At 56.9% G+C, this 22,768-nt stretch overlaps 2 protein-coding genes across 14 annotated transcripts; both read left to right on the top strand.

Moving 5' to 3' along the window:
* The first annotated feature begins 728 nt into the window (after window positions 1–728).
* Window positions 729–18,860, top strand: LOC141955560 (uncharacterized). 11 transcript variants are annotated; one of them, XM_074895267.1, is made up of 10 exons: window positions 729–876; window positions 2,963–3,062; window positions 3,572–3,684; window positions 4,775–4,875; window positions 5,831–5,913; window positions 6,187–6,236; window positions 6,712–6,758; window positions 6,892–7,075; window positions 11,706–11,782; window positions 11,916–13,337. In XM_074895267.1, the coding sequence occupies exons 9-10, from the start codon at window positions 11,748–11,750 to the stop codon at window positions 12,493–12,495; spliced, it is 615 nt and encodes a 204-aa protein (XP_074751368.1). In that variant the 5' UTR covers window positions 729–876; window positions 2,963–3,062; window positions 3,572–3,684; window positions 4,775–4,875; window positions 5,831–5,913; window positions 6,187–6,236; window positions 6,712–6,758; window positions 6,892–7,075; window positions 11,706–11,747; the 3' UTR covers window positions 12,496–13,337. The 11 variants fall into 11 exon arrangements, with proteins under 11 accessions (XP_074751368.1, XP_074751369.1, XP_074751364.1 ...); XM_074895268.1 differs by lacking the exon at window positions 6,187–6,236; XM_074895263.1 differs by lacking the exon at window positions 4,775–4,875.
* LOC141955559 (uncharacterized) lies at window positions 13,772–21,763 on the top strand. 3 transcript variants are annotated; one of them, XM_074895262.1, is made up of 6 exons: window positions 13,772–13,903; window positions 15,935–16,034; window positions 16,544–16,656; window positions 20,923–21,146; window positions 21,320–21,375; window positions 21,502–21,763. In XM_074895262.1, the coding sequence occupies exons 3-6, from the start codon at window positions 16,577–16,579 to the stop codon at window positions 21,703–21,705; spliced, it is 564 nt and encodes a 187-aa protein (XP_074751363.1). In that variant the 5' UTR covers window positions 13,772–13,903; window positions 15,935–16,034; window positions 16,544–16,576; the 3' UTR covers window positions 21,706–21,763. The 3 variants fall into 3 exon arrangements, with proteins under 3 accessions (XP_074751363.1, XP_074751361.1, XP_074751362.1); XM_074895260.1 differs by having other exon boundaries at window positions 21,320–21,763; XM_074895261.1 differs by having other exon boundaries at window positions 15,935–16,030; window positions 21,320–21,763.
* Window positions 21,764–22,768: the final 1,005 nt, after the last annotated feature.

The raw sequence follows: 22,768 nt of genomic DNA on the forward strand, positions 1-22,768 counted from the left end.
GGGTGCTGGGGGGATCGTTCCACCCAAGGGCCGTGCCGAAAGACAAGGGCACGCTTCTCCTGTCACAGCAAAGCAGCGAATATTCCTGTCATTTCCGACACGTACGCACCGATTCCCAGAGGACCGACTGCCCGTGCCAGTGCGTTGTTTGGGGGAGAGTCCCTGCGGGGCTTCCCCAGGTGTCTGCTGGTTTCTCTGCCCTCCCCGGGATGGACCCGTCAGAGCTGCAAACATGAGGTCCTTGGGCACAATCCTGTGCGAGGCCCCTCACAGCTCTGAGCCCCAACTGCGGGCAGGCAGGAGGCAGCAGCTCCCCCCTTTTCCTGAGACTTTGCACTCACAAATCCCAGCTCTCAGGACTCCAAACCCAAACCACCTTTTGGCAGAAAAAGAGCCGCCGTGGCTGTGGCAGAAGAGTCAGAGGTCCCTCGGCCGGAGCTGATCCGGCCGTTCCCTGAGCCAGCGCTAATCAGCACGTGCAAGTATGGAAGCGCAGGCTGTGGCAGGTGTCCCCCCCAGTGAAGATCGGGCTCCATGGCCGCTGGAGCGGAGCAGCTCCTGATTGCCTTTGCTCTCGGGGCTTCCCGGCAGTTGGGGCCTTTGGCCAACGGGAGCCGCTACGGGGCACAGGTCAGATTGGGGCTGGGTGTCAATGGAGCCCTGGGGCAGCCATTTTGAGCTCCTCCCCTCGGGCAGCCATTTTGAGCTCCTCCCCTCGGGCAGCCATTTTGAGCTCCTCCCCTGGAGCAGCTCGCCGCCGTCGGTCGAGGACTCTCCCCTGGGGTCGGGACGTCGCCCAAGGAAGCTCCTCCAGGTGATCTGGGTCGGGGCGCTGCCCTGAGCAGGTCCTCGAGGTGGAGAGCCCTCGCTTGTCAGGTGAGTGATCAAGCGTTTGGGGTGGCCGTTAAACCCCACAGAGTTCTTTGTTCTGCGTTCTGGGGTGCCGTTGAACCCTGGAAAGCTGTTCTGTTCTCCGCGCACAGACATTCGAACCTGCAATTTACGGAGAGCTAGTTTCCTGCGCTCGTCGTAATTTGTCATTATTTTGGTGGGGGGCTGTCTAATTGAGAGCAGCCGTAAGGCCCGCGCTCCTCCCGCTGAGGCCGCCGCGGGCTCAACCCGAACCCCCCCACTCCTCACCCCGGGGAAGGCCCTTCCCCCGGCGCGGGGAGCAGCACGAGGTCGGGGCCGCCGGGCTCCGGCTGCGCGTTCACCCCCCGGCGGCCGGGCTCGAGCGGGCTGTCGGAGAAGCCCCGATCGCTGCCGCCCGTGTGTGCGGGCGGCACCAGGCGGCGGCGCGGCCCGGCCCGGCGGCGCAGAGGACACGGGGCCCCGCGGCCGTCGCTGCCCCGCAGCCCGGCCCGAGCCCCGCGCTCGCGCCCGCCCCTCGCGGCCGCCGCCGCCCGGCGCGGGAGCGGGAACGGGCGCCGCCGTTTGCCCGGCGCCGCCGTTTGCCCGGCGCCGCCGTTTGCCCGGCGCCGCCGTTTGCCCGGCGCCGCCGTTTGCCCGGCGCCGCCGTTTGCCCGGCGCCGCCGTTTGCCCGGCGCCGCCGTTTGCCCGGCGCCGCCGGGGCCGGTCCGGCCGCGCCGCGCATGCGCTGTGTCTGCGGGGCCGCGTGAGGCGGGGAGCCGGCGCGGAGGCGGCTCGGCGGGGCCCGGCCCCGGCCCTCAGCCCCCGCGGCCCCGACCCCGGCGCCGAGGAGCGCGTCGCCGCCCGCCGCCCTCGCGTCGCCGCCCTCCTCGATGCCGAGCCCCGGCGAGAAGCGGCGCTCGTCCCCGGTGCCCCGGCTGCGTGGGCCTGACCCCCAGCCGCCCCCGCCGCCCAGATCGGAGCCGGGTCCAGGCCCCTCCCTGCCCCGGACCGGCACCAAGTCCCTCACCTTCTCCCCACAGCCCGGTTCAGGTCACAGATGATCTCCCCTCCCCAGAACGGTGCCGGGCTTGATGCCCCCACCCCCAGGCCGGGGCCGGTTCCACATCCTGCGCCCCGAGCTGGCAGCCAGTCCTGACCCCAGCCCGGGCCAGCACAGGCTCAGAGACCGACTCCAGGTGTCAGAATATCCCCTGTCCCACAACGGCACTGGGGCCAGGACCCCTACCAAAAACTGGCGGGGGGCAGCCACCCGATGTGGCCTTGCCAGCCTTCACGGGACCCGGGATCTCTCCCCAAACTGGCCTTGGCGCTCCCCTGAATCCCAAGCCAGAGACGCTCCCCGTTCTCTGCCAGATATTAGGAGCACGGGGACCTCCCGATGTCTGCTCATCCCAAAGGCAAGGACATCCCCGCCCTGTCCGAGGCACAGCACTGAGGCAGCAATACCCCCTTCCCCAAGAGATTCCCCTGCCATGGACCCGCTGCCCCCCTGGACAAAATCTGCATCAGACTAGTGGCATCCTGGAGCAGGCTGCTGTTCCCAGACCTGGGGCTCACCAGCCATGGCACACACCTTTCCCCGAAGCAGGACTGAAGTGGGGGCCTCTCCCAAGCCTTAGAGGCCCCTCCAGCCTGGGGGATATTGGGCCATGGGATCAGTGCCAATGCTGGAATGGCTCCGGACAGAAGCTGGCTGTCTTCATGGCCAAGCCGGGGTCCCCGCCAGCCACCTAAGGGCTGCCCCCTGACAGCCTCTGCCCCATGCGTGCCCCATCCCCACCTGGAAAGCAAACAGAGGCTGAGCCTCCCCAGCCTTGTGCTGAAGCAGTAACTAGCCTTGGGCTGCAGTCCCAGATGTAGAAAAAGAAGCCTGGACGCTGTTTTCCCTCTGGGCGGCTGTCCCCACCTTTCCTGCCTCCTTTCTGCATCTGCAGGGACCTGCTGGCCTGGGACTAAGCCTGCTGAGGGGAAGAGAGAGCAGAGTGTGCTGCGCTGAACCATGCAGTCTGGGTTGGGATGCCGGATTCAAGGGCGTCCCCGAGCATGATGTGGTGTAAAATGTTCAGTCTTACTCCCTCTTCTGCCCCAGGGAGGCCCTTGGAGAAGATGTGGAGCCAAAAGTGCCTGAGGAGGAGGAGGAGGAGGAAGAGCAGAGGAAGAGCCACAAGCACATTGAGGAGTGCAGGCAGGTGTGGCGGTAGGAGGGGAAGATCCTCTTGGGTCCCTGATATTTGGCTTTACCCTTCTTTTAGCTTTGTACAGTGCTTAGTGTCACACAGCAGCATTTATGTGAGAAGCAGCAGGGACAGGAACTCCTCAGGACTGGGTGGTGGGGGATTTGGGGGCTGGATCCTAGGGGTAGGATTTCCCGTGGATTGTAAGGGCGTAGGAGTGACGCCAAGCATCCAAACCAAAACCCCGCCGTGCCTAACCGCATCTGCACGCACGGGGGAAGTGAGAGAGGGGGGTGCTCTGAGCGTGTTCCTCTTGGCGCTGATGGCCTGCGGGGCTTTCCAGGAGAGGGAGGCCCGCGGGTGCTCATCGATCCTGCCGTAGCAGGAGGACAGAGCTTAGGGCTCCACACAGGCACCTCAGCATGGGGACAGGAGCCAGACCCTGGGCAGGCAGGGTTCCTGCAGCATCCCTCCCTCCAGAACGCAGGTCTTTGGGTGTGAAATGTGTGCCGCTTCCTTCACAGAGGCTGGCCAAGCTGCTCTTTGATGGCACGCAGATGGTGACAAATACCCGGGTGGCCGCTGACTTGAGGGAAACACAGAGGAGGGCAGAGGAGGCAGAGCTGAAGCTGCAGAGGTAAGAGACTGCACCGCGGGTCGGCGCTGCTGGGAAGGATGTTGGTGCAGCTTTCTGAGGACATCCTAATGCTGGTCATCCAGAAACACTTGGCAGTTAGGGCTGTGCTGTTCAGAAGGAAAATCTAGGCACCTCCAGGTCCCACCTGCTGTCACGTCCTGCTCCGAAGAGGGAGACAAGTGACGTAGATTCATAAATCCCCAACGGAGCAGAGATTGGTGAGACAAGTCTCAAAGTGCAGACATAAACATTTCTTCATTTCCCACAGTGTGTTGACTGGATACACAATAACTGACTAAGTGAAGAACAAATTATGGCAAGGGATATGATACGCCTTGCGTCCCTTAATGATAACAAGGGGGAAAAGAGAAGAAGAGAGAGAGAGATGGGAAGAGAGGGAGAGAGATCACCAGTCCAGGTTCCTGCGCTGGTTCTGCCAAGGAGGGTTCAGGGATGCATCCACCTGCTTCACTTCACTTCTTCACTTGCTCATCACCGTTATCCTTGCCCCCCCCCCCATTTATACACGCTTTCCTCGGGTCCTTCCCCCAGATTGATCTACATATCACGTGTCATAGGTGTGGGGAGGGGCAAGGCGCTTCGTGGGGTGCTGTAATTAGCATGATCTCGTTAGTCTTTATTAGCATATTCAGGGATGTCAACTTTAATACACGTTTTGTGGATAATGAAGCAAAGATCGCTCACGGGACAGATGCCCCTTGAAACTGTCACCGAAATCCGGGATAAAAATAACTTCTCGACTCCAATGTGATGCAGATAAGCAGACACTTCTTTACTGACGGCCGGACGTGTAGGGGAGCGCTCTCACCAACAACACGTGCCAGGCACCAGAATCACACACCTTATCTAGAACTTACTCATCCATATTCATTAAGTCTTCATACATAAGCATACAACTTCCAGGAAATCATTCACATATTCTCCTCCTATTTCCGATTCTGCGCAGTAGAGGTTAGAAATGTCTAGAAATGGCTCTGGGTGTAATGGGAGCAGGTGGTCCGTGAGCCGGGGGTCGCCATCTCCCCCTGCCGGAATTACCTTTTGCTTAAGGACACGGTTTTCTTGGCAGGTACCTGCCAGCTGTTACGGTCACTGCCCTCAGTTCCCGTTCATCCTGGACCTTGACAGCTACTTGCATTCTTCTAGTCCTGTACATGTATTATAAATCAGGTTACAAATCGCCTCGTGTTTCGTTACCTGGGTTCTAACCGTTCCTACTAAACAGTTGTGACCAGTCCCTTCAGCCTTGGTACGGGGCTGTACAGGGGATTTTAGAGGAGCAGTCAGTTGCTAGATTCAAACTACAATAAATGTAAAATGATTTTTACTAAAATATCCCTTAATTCTATACTTATATTAAAATCAAACACAATTTAATTTCAGTTGATAATAAAATCAGTAACATTTCCCCCCTTTGAAGGTGTTGAAAATCATTTCAATACTTTCACACTTTTATTCATTTTCATCTTTGAGGCCAAAGTTTGTCTTGCCAGATGATGGTGGTGGCGCGCTGTAGCCTGGTGGCATAGTGGGTACTTCTCTCATCATTCTACGATATATTGCAGCCTATTAGTAAACTGTATGTTACCAACATAATCATCAACAGGACAGTTCATAGCAAAAACAGAATTTTGATTAAGGATTTCAGCCAAGAGCTCAAATTCTATCCTAATCCACTAAAAATGTTTCCTAGCCGATCTTCTGACATATCTTCTCGAATGGTTTCTGTTTCTTTTCCGATTTTGCCTCACAGATCTAAATCCTGTTCTCCATCCTGTGTAACATTCGGGATATGAATGCAGCAATGATCCAGTCTGTCTTTGCGATATCCACACACTCCATGCTCTTTCAACAGAAGCATGTCTAGTGCCATCCTGTTCTGAAGTGTCATTCTAGAAGTTACCTGTAATTGGATGTTTAATTCTTGAAATCCTTTTCTTGTAACATCGGCCAATTTTTCTCCTTGTCCTGTTAAGTGATAAAGCCATTCTCTATTCCTGTAGGACGCTATTGGGTTCAAACAGACTCTAAAGCCCAGCCAATTTTTTACTCCTGTTGTTGGTTCATTCCAAGCGTCATCATCCGTTTCAGACCTTTTGATTCGTTGTAATTTTAAATTTTCCAGGGATCCCTTGAGTGGTGATTTCTTCCCAATCGGACACAGTGTTGGCAGGCCTAAAGTAATTTGTTTCACCTTACCATCTACCGGTAAGTGGGTTGTCCGGGTGCCATCACTTAATGCCCAAACTAAATGCCCTGGGCTCTGAATGGCAGATTTCTTACAACTAGAGGAGTATCCTCTTCTGGGTGTAAAGAGACTAGTCATGGTGAGGTTATTATGAACACCTCGACAATAACAGCCAAACTTTAAAGCAGCTGCCAAATGAGGAATTCTTTGAATTATTAAGTCTGCATTGCTGCAATCATACACCCTTTCACATTTCTACCATGGTACTACATGTCCCTTTCCTTGTCGGGTAGTGCCTTTGTCTACTGTCGGGGGAAGGATTGCAAACACGCCTTTAATCCAGGTACTGTCCCAAGTTTTTAATTTTAATCTACCCGTTTGAACTCTTTTCCTGGTTACTGGATTGTTTTTCAAACATACGTCACATTTTGCAGTTATTAATTTAGCCATGTCTGTCATCTTGACAGATAAAACTTGTTTTTGTAAAGAAGTTACTAAAGCTTCTGCTCCCTAATGACATTCTTGAGGTTTGGTTTGCATTCTTTCTTTTATTAACAAAGGTGGAACTACTGCTCGTCTGTGAGGGGTTACTGTTTTGGAGGGAATTAATGCCATTTGAAATATTCGTTCTCTTGCTGTCCGGTCGGCCAAATTACTTCTAGCAATTTCTTTTGTGTTCCTAATTAGGTGTGCTTTACAGTGCATGATTGCTACCTGATTTGGTTTTTGAACTGCTTGTAATAATTGTCAAATGTAATTTTGATGCATAATATTTGATCCCTGAGAGGACAGTAATTTTTTTTTTTTTTTCCACAAAGCTCCATGGACATGTACCACCCCAAGAGCATACTTTGAGTCTGTCCAGGTATTTACTTTCTTCGTTTCCCTTAGTTCTAAGGTTCGAATCAAAGCAATGAGTTCTGATCTCTAAGCTGATGTGGCACTCGTCAGTGCCTTTGCCTCTCTAACTGTGGTGTCTGTTGTTACCGCATGCCCAGCGTATCGAACTCCTTGCTCCATAAAGCTGCTGCCATCTGTGTACAATTCCCAGTCTGGTTGCTCCAAGGGTACATCCTTCAGATCTTCTCGACTGGAATAAACATACTCGATAGCAGCCAAGCAGTCCTGCTCCAGTGGCTCTTCTTCCTGTGTGGAACTTAAAAACACTGCAGGATTTACCAGGTTAGTTGTTTTTAGACTCACACCATCTTGTTCAGCCAGTACTACCTGGTACTTCATCATTCAGCTCAGAGACAGCCAATGTCCCCCCTTCTGTTCTAAACCAGTTATCACCGTCTGTGGGACACAGACTGTTATTGTGCTTCCCAAAGTTAATTTCTGAGCTGCCTGTGTGAGCATCACTGTTGCAGCCACAGCTCGAAGGCAGTTTGGGCACCCTTTGCTCCCCGTGTCCAGTTGTTTAGAGAAGTATCCGACAGGTCGTTTCCAGCTTCCCGTCTTCTGAGTCAGCACACCCAGTGCCAGGCGTTGTCTTTCGTGAGCCAACAGCTCACAGCCTTTGGTGATGTCCAGAAGTCCTAAGGCAGGCGCAGGCATTAAAGCGGTTCAGTTCTGTGACAGCCCGTTGTTGCTGTGGGCCCCATGTCGAAGGAGAGTTCTTCGGGCCTCATGTAGCAGTTTAGCTGTCAGACCATAACTCATGATCCAGAGGCGGCACCACCCTGTCATTCCTAAGAATGCTCTGAGTTCATGAATATTTTCGGGCTCACATGGCTTCTCAGTGTTCTGTTCCTAATTGCCGCTGCCCTTCTGAAATCTCAAAGTCCAAATATATCACAGTCTGACAAGCTATTTGGGCGCTTTTTTTTTTTTTTTTCCCCCTGGCTACCTTGTACCCATTCGGTGCCAGAAAATTAAAAAGATCTATTGTTACCTGTATGTAGGTAAATCTTTTTTTTTTCTGTAGCAATCAGTGTGTCATCCACATATTGTAAAAGCAAATGTCCAGGTGTTGGTTTGTCCTGTTTCCGTGTTTCAAGCTCTTTTGCCAGCTGATTTCCAAAAATTATCGGGCTATTTCTAAATCCTTGGGGTAGTCTTGTCCATGTCAGCTGCATCTTTGTCCTGTTTGTGGATTTTCCCACTCGAAAGCAAACAATTTTCTGTTTTCCTTCTCCAAGGCATACAAAAGAAAGCATCTTTTAAATCCAGCACTGTAAACCACTGATAAGTCTCCTTTAAAGCTGTTAACAGCGTGCAAGGATTTGCTGCTACAGGATATATACCCTTAACTATGTGATTCACTGCTCTGAAGTCTTGCACTAACCTATATTCACCCGACGGTTTTCTGACTGGTAGAATGAGAGTTTTGTCCTCAGATTCACACTCCTCCAAGAGTTTATATTTCAAAAATTATCAATCAGTTTCTTTCTTATATCTGGTACCGATTGTTCTATAAAAATCCAAGCCAATTATATCTGAGCTGCCTCAGTTTCTACTTTCAAATCAGTATTTATTCTTTCTGGCAGCTTCTTTTAGTCTTCCCAGAAACGCTGAGGGAGATTCATTCTTATCTTGTCTCACCTCATACAATTTAGACCAGTTCAGAAACCTAGGCATGGCGTGTTTAACTCCATGTAAAACCCATTTCTGATACCGACTCAGTCTTTCTCTGTGCTCCACATTATTTGGATCCCCACTGCGGATCCCCAGACAGAAAGTTCTGCTCTAATATTCCACCTGCTGTCCCACTCAATACAGTCACTTCTGCCTGTGCTTTGCCAGCCTCCAATACCATCTGTTTTTTTCTGTATCATCTAACACATTAGCTAAAATCACCTGTAAATCACTCCAGTCCGGGTTCTGTGTTCTGATGATAGTATCTGCCACTCTGCCTGTTCTCTCCGGATCCTCTCTGTACACTCCTGCTGCCTGCTTCCAAGCCATCGAATCCGTCACTGAAAAGGCACTTTCACATACACCGGCCCATCGTTGCCAGCTCCCTGCCGCAGGGGAGCTATTGTTTGTACCTGCTGCCGAGTTCTTTCGAGATGCAGGGGTATGAATTACAACCTCAGACGGCCCTTCATCCACATCCTCTAGTCCGCTACTCTCAGGTTCCTCTACCTGTTCTCTATATTCTCGCCCCCGATGCCGTTCTCCCTGTGGAGGGGATATATCTAATTCTGGCCCTCCATCCTTTTCAGTAGAAGCAATTCTTTCCTTCAAACAATCTTTTCAAGTTCACATGTTGAACAACACTTTTTCACCTTTTTATCGTCAAAAGTTATAGCCATTACTAAATTATCCCTACTAATCAGCTTACATTCTTTCTGCCAATCCTTCCTTTGTCTTAAATAGGAAAAAAAAAAAATCAACATACGGCACTTCATTTCCCTTCTCTTCTACAAAACAGCATTAACTGCAGAATGGTATTATAATGCAGTGTCCCATTCACGAGCCATTTTCCCTGATCACCCAGAGTATACAGAGGCCACCAGCGATTACAATATTCAATCATCTGACTTTTCCTCAAATCATCATGTACCTCTCCCCAGTGTGCTAACAAACATCCTAACGGAGAAGTTTTCAGAACTTTGTCATTTGCAGCCAGATTACACATCCTTTTGCTTTTAAACAAATGAGTCAGCGTAGATGCCATGGTTCAGTTACTTTGTTAACACAATATACAATCGATCACTCGCTCAAGCCTATCGCTTCGTCCTTCTCCGGCTGCACCCCGCGCGGGATAACAGAACCGCGGATCCGAACCCCACACCCGCTTCGTGCTCAGTTGCACGTCTCACGCTCACAAACACGCTCACACCTTTCTACAGTTACTACGACAAACAAAGGTATATAACACAATACAACACAATTCTTAATTACCGTACAATATTCAATTGACGAAACAACCAGTACCACAACTGAGTGCATAAAAACTTTTAACTTCCAATTAAATGCACTCCTTCTGAGAACTCTACAGCGTATAGGGTCTCTTGTTTCCAAATCCAGCTGTCCAACCCTGCAATAGCTTTCGCTTGTGTCTTACGGGCAGAGGCCTCGGCTTCCAATACACGAGGATCCTCTAGCCCAACCCTGCGCAGCTTTCGCCGCGTCTGACAGGCAGGCTTGTACAGTGGGACTCTAACCCGCTCCTACTGGTGGGACTCTAACCCACTTATCCCAGTACAAAAGAGAAGTGTCTTACCAAAATCCAGGGGACGTCGCGAAGAGCCGCATGGATCGGGGATCGATGGGTGTCCCCGAGAAATCCTCGGTGCCGGCTGGAACCGATCAGGTCCCCGACTCCTCCGGTCTCTCAGCGAGGTCCCATCTGGGGTGCCAGAAACTGTCCCCGAAATCCGGGATGAAGATAACTTACCGACTCCAATGTGATGCAGATAAGCAGACACTTGTTTATTGACGGCCGGGTGCGCGGGTGCGTGCTCTCACCAACAACGCACACCAGTCACAAGAATTATACAGTTTCTATATTATTCATTCATACATATTCATTAAGTATTCATACCTAAACACAAGAATTCCTGGAAATCATTATCATACTTCCCTCCTACTTCCGATTCTGCGCACTGAAGCTTAGAAATGTCTAGAAATGAGTCTGGGGTGTGATTTGGGTCGGTGGCCCATGAGTCGGTGGTCGCGATCTCCCCCTGCCGGAATTACCCATTACCCAGTTTCACTGTTCCTTGGCAGAGATCTGTAAACTGTGACAGTTCATTCTCCCCAGTTCTCATTACTCTCAGGTTGTGGTACTTCTGAGGCATTATCCAATGTATTCTAGGTAATAAATTACTTCTGTGTCTAGACATCTCCAACAACTTCAAACAGAATTATTTTCAATTCTAAATCTAATTCCCTAAGCAGTATCTAGGTGTACCTAGTAAATGATTACTGACCAATTCTTCGGCCTTGGTACAGGGCTATACAGAGGAATTCACAGTAGCATTGGTTTCTGGTTAGATGTGCAAAATGCAAGATGTAAACATGTAACCCTACTAAAATATTTCTGTATTCATACTGGAATCAAACATTATTAATTGTAATAATTCTGATTGGTGTCAAATCAGTGACAGGGGGCCAAGGAGGGCAACGGCATCCTGGCTTGTGTCAGCACTGGCGTGGCCAGCAGGGCCAGGGAAGGGATCTGAGCCCTGGGCTCGGCACTGGGGAGGCCGCCCCTCGATTCCTGGGTTCAGTTTTGGGCCCCTCACCCCAAAAAGGCCATTGAATGACTCGAGCGTGGCCAGAGAAGGGCAACGGAGCTGGGGCAGGGTCTGGAGCACAGGTCTGCTGGGGAGCGGCTGGGGGAACTGGGGGGGTTCAGTCTGGAGCAGAGGAGGCTGAGGGGAGACCTCCTGGCCCTCTGCAACTCCCTGCCAGGAGGGGGCAGAGAGGGGGGATGAGTCTCTGGAGCCAAGGCCCCAGCGCCAGGCCCCGAGGGAATGGCCTCAAGCTGCCCAGGGCAGGGTCAGGCTGGCTCTGAGGAAGGATTTCTGTGCAGAAGGGGCTGTTGGGCGTTGGAATGGGCTGCCCAGGGCAGGGGGGAGTCCCCGGGATCCCTGGAGGGGTTGAAGAGTCGGGCTGAGCCAGCGCTGAGGGATCTGGGGGAGTTGGGAACGGTCGAGCACCCTGGCCGAGATGCTGTGCGTAGTGATGTTCACTGAGGTGTACTTCGTGCTCGGCGCCATGTTTGCCCAGTGGCTCTGGGTATGTGACGGCTGCACCGCGCTGTGGTGGGGAGTGGGATGGGGTGGGTGGGGTGAGGGGCTGTGGGGGTGATGTGGCCTGGGAGCTGCTCCCGTCTCACCCAGCTCTTGGTGTCCTGCAGAGTTCAAGGCAGAAGGCAAAGCATGGGACAGCTGACGCCAAGATGGAGAAGAGCAAACAACCGACCCTGCAGAAATGGTGAGTGCTGGGGGAGGCCCCAGATCCTGCCCCAGACCCTCAGCCCGTGCCCTGCCCGCGCTGGGCAGCCCTGCCCGTCCCGCCGGAGGGGCCGCGGTGCAGCAGGTTCACCTCCCTCTCTCCTCCCCTGCAGTGCCAGCGCGACGTTGCCGAGCACAGAGCGCCTCTGCCCGCTACTGTGGTCACCATCGCTGAGCTCCCTCCCGATGAGCAGCTCCAGTTCTGCGGACACCGTCTGCTCCTTCCCGGAGCCCTGCCCCGGTGCCACGGCAGATCTGGCGGCACAAGAGCGCTCAGGACCCGCCCAGACCCCCAAGGATGATCAGGCGCTGGTGGAGAATCTGGGACCAGCCCTGGGCCAGGACCCCCCACTGGAGAGGTCAGCTGGGACCAGTCAAGGGCAGGTCTCTGGGGATGAGGGCGAAGTGGCACACAGACCCAGGGATGTGGAGCCAGACCCTGACACCCCCGTGACCATGGGCAGCACCATCTGGGCGGCGCCGGGCGGGAGCAGCCCAGCGGAGCCCAGTCCCCAGCAGCGGGTGCCCACGGGCAGGATGCGTGCCTGGGTGGCCCCGGGGCTGTGCAAGTGGGGCCGTGCCCTGCGGGAGTCCCGTGCCCAGCTCTGCAGGCGTGTCAGCGCCTGGTGGAAACGGGACCGGCAGTGCTGCTGCAGGTGCTCCCGCAAGCCCCTGAGGCAAAATTATCCCTGACTGCAGCGGGCAGCCTGGAGAGAGCAGTTGGGGGTGTAGGGCTGGGGAAGTCCCTGCAATGACCCCACCTGAAAAATAAAATATCTTAAAATATCTTTCCTCCATCCCTGGTGCCGTGGTTCTTCCACACAGCCCTTGATGCGCGCCCTCCCCCGTCCCTTTGCCAAACCTCCCCTTTGGGTCCCTTGCTGACCCCCCGCCTCTGCCGGGTCTCCCCCAGGTCCTGGCTCTGGGACGGGGACGTTTGCTTGGCCCAGAGCTGCTCCTGCCAGAGCAGGCAGGGACTGTGCCTGCCTGCACCCTGCTCCTGCCTCCTGCCCCCTCCAGAGCCCGGGGGCTGCGGGGCACCCACTGCAGGAACAGGGGGACCGCACACGTCGGGTCTTTGCCTCTTTTCACCTGGAACACATTCGCTCAACAGTAAAGGTCTTTACTGTCAGGCAGGAATTCTTCCTGGCAGCGCTGGGCGCACTCGCTGTTACCGTCAGTTTGGCCTCACAAGAACCGCCGAAGGCTCAGCTGGAAGCTGTAGAAGGCAGGCAGGCTGTGCTGCAGCGCTGGGTGCTGGGGGGATCGTTCCACCCAAGGGCCGTGCCGAAAGACAAGGGCACGCTTCTCCTGTCACAGCAAAGCAGCGAATATTCCTGTCATTTCCGACACGTACGCACCGATTCCCAGAGGACCGACTGCCCGTGCCAGTGCGTTGTTTGGGGGAGAGTCCCTGCGGGGCTTCCCCAGGTGTCTGCTGGTTTCTCTGCCCTCCCCGGGATGGACCCGTCAGAGCTGCAAACATGAGGTCCTTGGGCACAATCCTGTGCGAGGCCCCTCACAGCTCTGAGCCCCAACTGCGGGCAGGCAGGAGGCAGCAGCTCCCCCCTTTTCCTGAGACTTTGCACTCACAAATCCCAGCTCTCAGGACTCCAAACCCAAACCACCTTTTGGCAGAAAAAGAGCCGCCGTGGCTGTGGCAGAAGAGTCAGAGGTCCCTCGGCCGGAGCTGATCCGGCCGTTCCCTGAGCCAGCGCTAATCAGCACGTGCAAGTATGGAAGCGCAGGCTGTGGCAGGTGTCCCCCCCAGTGAAGATCGGGCTCCATGGCCGCTGGAGCGGAGCAGCTCCTGATTGCCTTTGCTCTCGGGGCTTCCCGGCAGTTGGGGCCTTTGGCCAACGGGAGCCGCTACGGGGCACAGGTCAGATTGGGGCTGGGTGTCAATGGAGCCCTGGGGCAGCCATTTTGAGCTCCTCCCCTCGGGCAGCCATTTTGAGCTCCTCCCCTGGAGCAGCTCGCTGCCGTCGGTCGAGGACTCTCCCCTGGGGTCGGGACGTCGCCCAAGGAAGCTCCTCCAGGTGATCTGGGTCGGGGCGCTGCCCTGAGCAGGTCCTCGAGGTGGAGAGCCCTCGCTTGTCAGGTGAGTGATCAAGCGTTTGGGGTGGCCGTTAAACCCCACAGAGTTCTTTGTTCTGCGTTCTGGGGTGCCGTTGAACCCTGGAAAGCTGTTCTGTTCTCCGCGCACAGACATTCGAACCTGCAATTTACGGAGAGCTAGTTTCCTGCGCTCGTCGTAATTTGTCATTATTTTGGTGGGGGGCTGTCTAATTGAGAGCAGCCGTAAGGCCCGCGCTCCTCCCGCTGAGGCCGCCGCGGGCTCAACCCGAACCCCCCCACTCCTCACCCCGGGGAAGGCCCTTCCCCCGGCGCGGGGAGCAGCACGAGGTCGGGGCCGCCGGGCTCCGGCTGCGCGTTCACCCCCCGGCGGCCGGGCTCGAGCGGGCTGTCGGAGAAGCCCCGATCGCTGCCGCCCGTGTGTGCGGGCGGCACCAGGCGGCGGCGCGGCCCGGCCCGGCGGCGCAGAGGACACGGGGCCCCGGCGCCGCCGTTTGCCCGGCGCCGCCGTTTGCCCGGCGCCGCCGTTTGCCCGGCGCCGCCGTTTGCCCGGCGCCGCCGTTTGCCCGGCGCCGCCGTTTGCCCGGCGCCGCCGTTTGCCCGGCGCCGCCGTTTGCCCGGCGCCGCCGTTTGCCCGGCGCCGCCGTTTGCCCGGCGCCGCCGGGGCCGGTCCGGCCGCGCCGCGCATGCGCTGTGTCTGCGGGGCCGCGTGAGGCGGGGAGCCGGCGCGGAGGCGGCTCGGCGGGGCCCGGCCCCGGCCCTCAGCCCCCGCGGCCCCGACCCCGGCGCCGAGGAGCGCGTCGCCGCCCGCCGCCCTCGCGTCGCCGCCCTCCTCGATGCCGAGCCCCGGCGAGAAGCGGCGCTCGTCCCCGGTGCCCCGGCTGCGTGGGCCTGACCCCCAGCCGCCCCTGCCGCCCAGATCGGAGCCGGGTCCAGGCCCCTCCCTGCCCCGGACCGGCACCAAGTCCCTCACCTTCTCCCCACAGCCCGGTTCAGGTCACAGATGATCTCCCCTCCCCAGAACGGTGCCGGGCTTGATGCCCCCACCCCCAGGCCGGGGCCGGTTCCACATCCTGCGCCCCGAGCTGGCAGCCAGTCCTGACCCCAGCCCGGGCCAGCACAGGCTCAGAGACCGACTCCAGGTGTCAGAATATCCCCTGTCCCACAACGGCACTGGGGCCAGGACCCCTACCAAAAACTGGCGGGGGGCAGCCACCCGATGTGGCCTTGCCAGCCTTCACGGGACCCGGGATCTCTCCCCAAACTGGCCTTGGCGCTCCCCTGAATCCCAAGCCAGAGACGCTCCCCGTTCTCTGCCAGATATTAGGAGCACGGGGACCTCCCGATGTCTGCTCATCCCAAAGGCAAGGACATCCCCGCCCTGTCCGAGGCACAGCACTGAGGCAGCAATACCCCCTTCCCCAAGAGATTCCCCTGCCATGGACCCGCTGCCCCCCTGGACAAAATCTGCATCAGACTAGTGGCATCCTGGAGCAGGCTGCTGTTCCCAGACCTGGGGCTCACCAGCCATGGCACACACCTTTCCCCGAAGCAGGACTGAAGTGGGGGCCTCTCCCAAGCCTTAGAGGCCCCTCCAGCCTGGGGGATATTGGGCCATGGGATCAGTGCCAATGCTGGAATGGCTCCGGACAGAAGCTGGCTGTCTTCATGGCCAAGCCGGGGTCCCCCCCAGCCACCTAAGGGCTGCCCCCTGACAGCCTCTGCCCCATGCCTGCCCCATCCCCACCTGGAAAGCAAACAGAGGCTGAGCCTCCCCAGCCTTGTGCTGAAGCAGTAACTAGCCTTGGGCTGCAGTCCCAGATGTAGAAAAAGAAGCCTGGACGCTGTTTTCCCTCTGGGCGGCTGTCCCCACCTTTCCTGCCTCCTTTCTGCATCTGCAGGGACCTGCTGGCCTGGGACTAAGCCTGCTGAGGGGAAGAGAGAGCAGAGTGTGCTGCGCTGAACCATGCAGTCTGGGTTGGGATGCCGGATTCAAGGGCGTCCCCGAGCATGATGTGGTGTAAAATGTTCAGTCTTACTCCCTCTTCTGCCCCAGGGAGGCCCTTGGAGAAGATGTGGAGCCAAAAGTGCCTGAGGAGGAGGAGGAGGAGGAAGAGCAGAGGAAGAGCCACAAGCACATTGAGGAGTGCAGGCAGGTGTGGCGGTAGGAGGGGAAGATCCTCTTGGGTCCCTGATATTTGGCTTTACCCTTCTTTTAGCTTTGTACAGTGCTTAGTGTCACACAGCAGCATTTATGTGAGAAGCAGCAGGGACAGGAACTCCTCAGGACTGGGTGGTGGGGGATTTGGGGGCTGGATCCTAGGGGTAGGATTTCCCGTGGATTGTAAGGGCGTAGGAGTGACGCCAAGCATCCAAACCAAAACCCCGCCGTGCCTAACCGCATCTGCACGCACGGGGGAAGTGAGAGAGGGGGGTGCTCTGAGCGTGTTCCTCTTGGCGCTGATGGCCTGCGGGGCTTTCCAGGAGAGGGAGGCCCGTGGGTGCTCATCGATCCTGCCGTAGCAGGAGGACAGAGCTTAGGGCTCCACACAGGCACCTCAGCATGGGGACAGGAGCCAGACCCTGGGCAGGCAGGGTTCCTGCAGCATCCCTCCCTCCAGAACGCAGGTCTTTGGGTGTGAAATGTGTGCCGCTTCCTTCACAGAGGCTGGCCAAGCTGCTCTTTGATGGCACGCAGATGGTGACAAATACCCGGGTGGCCGCTGACTTGAGGGAAACACAGAGGAGGGCAGAGGAGGCAGAGCTGAAGCTGCAGAGGTAAGAGACTGCACCGCGGGTCGGCGCTGCTGGGAAGGATGTTGGTGCAGCTTTCTGAGGACATCCTAATGCTGGTCATCCAGAAACACTTGGCAGTTAGGGCTGTGCTGTTCAGAAGGAAAATCTAGGCACCTCCAGGTCCCACCTGCTGTCACGTCCTGCTCCGAAGAGGGAGACAAGTGACGTAGATTCATAAATCCCCAACGGAGCAGAGATTGGTGAGACAAGTCTCAAAGTGCAGACATAAACATTTCTTCATTTCCCACAGTGTGTTGACTGGATACACAATAACTGACTAAGTGTAGAACAAATTATGGCAAGGGATATGATACGCCTTGCGTCCCTTAATGATAACAAGGGGGAAAAGAGAAGAAGAGAGAGAGAGATGGGAAGAGAGGGAGAGAGATCACCAGTCCAGGTTCCTGCGCTGGTTCTGCCAAGGAGGGTTCAGGGATGCATCCACCTGCTTCACTTCACTTCTTCACTTGCTCATCACCGTTATCCTTGCCCCCCCCCCCCCCCCCCATTTATACACGCTTTCCTCGGGTCCTTCCCCCAGATTGATCTACATATCACGTGTCATAGGTGTGGGGAGGGGCAAGGCGCTTCGTGGGGTGCTGTAATTAGCATGATCTCGTTAGTCTTTATTAGCATATTCAGGGATGTCAACTTTAATACACGTTTTGTGGATAATGAAGCAAAGATCGCTCACGGGACAGATGCCCCTTGAAACTGTCACCGAAATCCGGGATAAAAATAACTTCTCGACTCCAGTGTGATGCAGATAAGCAGACACTTCTTTACTGACGGCCGGACGTGTAGGGGAGCGCTCTCACCAACAACACGTGCCAGGCACCAGAATCACACACCTTATCTAGAACTTACTCATCCATATTCATTAAGTCTTCATACATAAGCATACAACTTCCAAGAAATTATTAACTATTTAACTAATTTATTTAACCAATAATTTAACTAATTTATTTAACTAATTTATTTAATTATTTTACTAAAATATCCCTTAATTCTATACTTATATTAAAATCAAACACAATTTAATTTCAGTTGATAATAAAATCAGTAACAAAACTTTACAGGATGCCCCAGAGCAGAACCGTCCTGTCTCCTCAGGGCTCCCTCCTCCAGCCGCATCCTGTGCTGTCCAGGCGAGTTTTCTCCCACGAGTCACACAAGAGATGAGCAAGTGCTGACCTCGAGCACCAAGCCTGCGTTATCCAGACTCCACAGTACCCACCCCGTGTCTCTAGTTTTGTTACTTGGGAGTGCTGGAGACATTTCTTGGAAAGGCTCGGAGGGCCCCTGCCCCCCCCATCCCTTGTCTTTACCAAGTTTACCCTCCGGCTGCTTCTCTCAGTCCTTGTTTCGGGGGTTACAAGTCGTCTCCGACACCTGCCCCCGTGGGATCTTCACAGAGCTCTGCAGGTCAAGGCTGGCAGCTTCCCCAGGTGCCACTGCAGTACTACACACTGTCTGCTTTCTGATCTCCTCCTGCCCGTGCTCATTTGAGAGATGAGGTATTCAGGTTTTTGCAGTGAGAGTGGTCAGGTGCTAGGGCAGGGTGTTGTAGAGACCTTCCTCCCTGGAGATACTCAGCACACGCCTGGAGAAGGCCCTGTGTGACCTGCTCTGATGTTGCAGTTAATCCTGCTGTGAGCGGGAGCCAGCGATTTCCCCAAACCGTTCCAGCCTCGGTTGTTGTCTGATCCACTCCGTGTGCCTCCCTGGGGGAAACCTGTCCTGCTTCACTGGAGGAGTCCCCAAGGGACCGGCTCCTTCCTTCAGCCCTGTCCCCAGGACTCAGACCAGCTAGCAAACAGAGTCCTTGCTCCTGCTGCCTTTGGAGGGCGCTGCAGGAACAGTTTATGGGAGGCTGGCTGTAGCAAGACCGGTGTCCCTTGCTCTGATGGTTTTCCAGTGGGAATTTCATGAAGGAACCAGGTGCTGTGTGCCAGTTCCACGTCCTGCACCCCGAGCTGGCAGCCAGTCCTGACCCCAGCACAGGCTCAGAGACCGACTCCAGGTGTCAGAATTTCAGAAAAGAGGCAAAGACCCGACGTGTGCGGTCCCCCTGTTCCTGCAGTGGGTGCCCCGCAGCCCCCGGGCTCTGGAGGGGGCAGGAGGCAGGAGCAGGGTGCAGGCAGGCACAGTCCCTGCCTGCTCTGGCAGGAGCAGCTCTGGGCCGAGCAAACGTCCCCGTCCCGGAGCCAGGACCTGGGGGAGACCCGGCAGAGGCGGGGGGTCAGCAAGGGACCCAAAGGGGAGGTTTGGCAAAGGGGACAGGGGAGGGCGCGCATCAAGGGCTGTGTGGAAGAACCACGGCACCAGGGATGGAGGAAAGATATTTTAAGATAGTTTATTTTTCAGGTGGGTGCTCTCTCCAGGCTGCCCCTTGGAATCAGTTACAGTTTTGCCTCAGGGGCTTGCGGGAGCACCTGCAGCAGCACTGCCGGTCCCGTTTGCACCAGGCATGACACGCCTGCAGAGCTGGGCACGGGACTCCCGCAGGGCACGGCCCCCCTTGCACAGCCCCCGGGCCGCCCAGGCACGCATCCTGCCCGTGGGCACCCGCTGCTGGGGACTGGGCTCCACTGGGCTGCTCCCGCCCGACGCCGCCCAGATGGTGCTGCCCATGGTCACGGGGGGGGCTGCTGCCCGACATCATGGGGCCGCTCACGTCCAAGTTTATGGGGCTGCTCCTGTCTATCTTCAGGGATTCCATGTTTGGAATCCTTCTCTCCTCTCCATACTCAGCCTTGTCGCTGTCCCTGTACGGCACAGGCAGCTCCACTCCATTGGCCTTGAGCCATATTGTGACCAACAGCATCCACTGGCCGGTGTGGTGACTGTTGGGGTCCAGCTCCACATCCCTGGGTGTCTGCGCGTTGTAGCCCTCATTGCCAGGGACCTGCTCTTGACTGGTCCCAGCTGACCTCTCCAGTGGGGGGCCCAGGGCTGGTCCCAGGTTCTTCACCAGCACCTGATCATCCTTGGGGGACTGGGCATGTCCCGAGCACGCTTGTGCTGCCAGCTCTGCCATGGCAGCAGGGCAGGACTCCAGGAAGGAGCAGACGGTGTCCACGGGACTGGAGCTGCTCATCGGGAGGGAGCTCAGCGATGATGACCGGCGTAGCGGGCAGAGGCGCTCTGTGCTCGGCAACGTCGCGCTGGCACTGCAGGGGAGGAGAGAGGGAGGTGAACCTGCTGCACCGCGGCCCCTCCGGCGGGACGGGCAGGGCACGGGCTGAGGGTCTGGGGCAGGATCTGGGGCCTCTTCCAGCACTCGCCATTTCTGCAGGGTCGGTTTGCTCTTCTCCAGCTCTTCTCCCTTCTGCCTTGAGCTCTGCAGGACACCAAGAGCTGGGTGAGACGGGAGCAGCTCCCAGGCCACATCACCCCCACAGCCCCTCACCCCACCCACCCCATCCCACTCCCCACCACAGCGCGGTGCAGCCGTCACATACCCACAGCCGTTGGGCTGCCAACACGGCGCCGAGCAGGAAGCTCATCTCCGTGAGCATCAGTAGCCAGAGCATCTCGGCCGGGGTGAGCCCGTTGCCACAGGCCGTGGCTGCTGGCCCAGTGCGGCCGCGGCCTTTTATATTGGGGCAGGCGGGCGCAGCCCCTGTGTAACCTCACACCAAAACTCAGCGCGGGGCCGTCGCACCCCTCACCGTCAGCCCGGCGCCCCCAGACCCCGCTGCCATCCCGTCCCACAGAAACGTCCCCAGCACCGCAGCTGTGACAGCTGCACCAGACAGCCCAGACCCGTCCCCGTCCTCCCGTGCTGGGCTCCCCCTGCCCACGCTCCCCCCAGTCCCACCTTTTCTGGCGCGGGGCTCCTTGCGCCTCTGCCACCGTGTTGGCCGGGAGGGCTTTGGCCTGAAACTGGTGGTCGCCGGGCAGTGCCTTGTCCCCACGGGCGGAGGAAGCAAGCAGCCGATTCAATGTGAATGCTAGAGCAAGCTTCAACTTTATTGAAAGAGATCACCCCTTATATAAGCACTCTACAATAATCGTGCACACTACTCACAAATCTGTTGGATGCATGTAACAGGCTACATTATAATATCCCAGCCCCTTGTGACATTTCAGATATTTCACAACATCGTCCCTCTTCTGGCCTGCCTTTTTTCCCAAGGTTGTTTTTACCATCAAGGCCACTGTGTACCTCAGTTTCTCTCTGTTAACATAACAGTCCTTTGTAAGCATAACTGTACCCTGGGTTGTTTCCTTTGTTTACCTCAGATGGCTGCAATCAGCTCCTGCAGAGACCCACGGCCTTGCTCTCTGCAAGCCGTTCTCCAACAAGGAAAGGTCTTTACTGTCGGGCAGGAATTCTTCATCGCCGCCCTGGGCCCACAGCCATGGAGGGTTCCAACAGCCTCACCTCGGCAGACATCTTCCCACTGTTCATGCTCCTCCTGCCGCCCCTCCTGTTCGTCGGCGTGTTGATGGTCGAGTGGCTCTGGGTATGTGACGGCTGCACTGTGCTGTGCCGGGGGGGGGGATGGCGTGGGGAGGTGTTGGGGGGCTGTGGGGCTGATGTGGTGTGGGGGGGTTGGGGATGCTGTGGGGGGTTGTGGGGTGTACGGTGTGGGTCTGGGAGCTGCCTCTGTCTCACTCAGCTCTTGGTGTCCTGCAGAGCTCAAGGCAGAAGGGAGAAGAACTGGAGAAGACCAAACCCACATTGAAGAAATGGTGGGTGCTGGCAGAGACCCCAGATCCTGCCCCAGACCCTCAGCCCGTGCCCTGCCCGCGCCGGGCAGCCCTGCCCGTCCCGCCGGAGGGGCCGCGGTGCAGCAGGTTCACCTCCCTCCCCTGCAGTGCCAGCGTGAAGGAACCGAGCGCCTGTGCCCGCTACCCCGGACATCGTCCCCGAGCTCCCTCTCAGCGAGCAGCCCTGCCCCGGTGCCATGGCGGAGCTGGCGGCGCAGAAGTGCCGGGGACCCGCCCAGTCCCCCAAGGATGACAACAACGCTGGTTCCAGAGGAGCAACGGGCACCCCGGAGACAGCAGTTGGGGGTGTAGGACAGGAACCTCCCTGGGGCGACCCCACCTGAACAATAAAAGAATTATCTTTCCTCCATTCCTGGTGCCGTGGTCCTTCCACCCAGCCCTTGATGCGCGCCCTCCCCTGTCCCCTTTGCCAAACCTCCCCTTTGGGTCCCTTGCTGACCCCCCGCCTCTGCCGGGTCTCCCCCAGGTCCTGGCTCCGAGCTCCCCCGGGCTTGGTCACCTCTGTCCGGCCCCGTGTCCGTAGGCACCGTGACAGGGACGTTTGCTCGGCCCAGAGCTGCTCCTGCCAGAGCAGGCAGGGACTGTGCCTGCCTGCACCCTGCTCCTGCCTCCTGCCCCCTCCAGAGCCCGGGGGCTGCGGGGCACCCACTGCAGGAACAGGGGGACCGCACACGTCGGGTCTTTGCCTCTTTTCACCTGGAACACATTCGCTCAACAGTAAAGGTCTTTACTGTCAGGCAGGAATTCTTCCTGGCAGCGCTGGGCGCACTCGCTGTTACCGTCAGTTTGGCCTCACAAGAACCGCCGAAGGCTCAGCTGGAAGCTGTAGAAGGCAGGCAGGCTGTGCTGCAGCGCTGGGTGCTGGGGGGATCGTTCCACCCAAGGGCCGTGCCGAAAGACAAGGGCACGCTTCTCCTGTCACACCAAAGCAGCGAATATTCCTGTCATTTCCGACACGTACGCACCGATTCCCAGAGGACCGACTGCCCGTGCCAGTGCGTTGTTTGGGGGAGAGTCCCTGCGGGGCTTCCCCAGGTGTCTGCTGGTTTCTCTGCCCTCCCCGGGATGGACCCGTCAGAGCTGCAAACATGAGGTCCTTGGGCACAATCCTGTGCGAGGCCCCTCACAGCTCTGAGCCCCAACTGCGGGCAGGCAGGAGGCAGCAGCTCCCCCCTTTTCCTGAGACTTTGCACTCACAAATCCCAGCTCTCAGGACTCCAAACCCAAACCACCTTTTGGCAGAAAAAGAGCCGCCGTGGCTGTGGCAGAAGAGTCAGAGGTCCCTCGGCCGGAGCTGATCCGGCCGTTCCCTGAGCCAGCGCTAATCAGCACGTGCAAGTATGGAAGCGCAGGC

The sequence above is a fragment of the Athene noctua genome, unplaced genomic scaffold (assembly GCF_965140245.1).
Source record: "Athene noctua unplaced genomic scaffold, bAthNoc1.hap1.1 HAP1_HAP1_scaffold_307, whole genome shotgun sequence".
NCBI classification, from domain to species: Eukaryota; Metazoa; Chordata; class Aves; order Strigiformes; family Strigidae; genus Athene; species Athene noctua.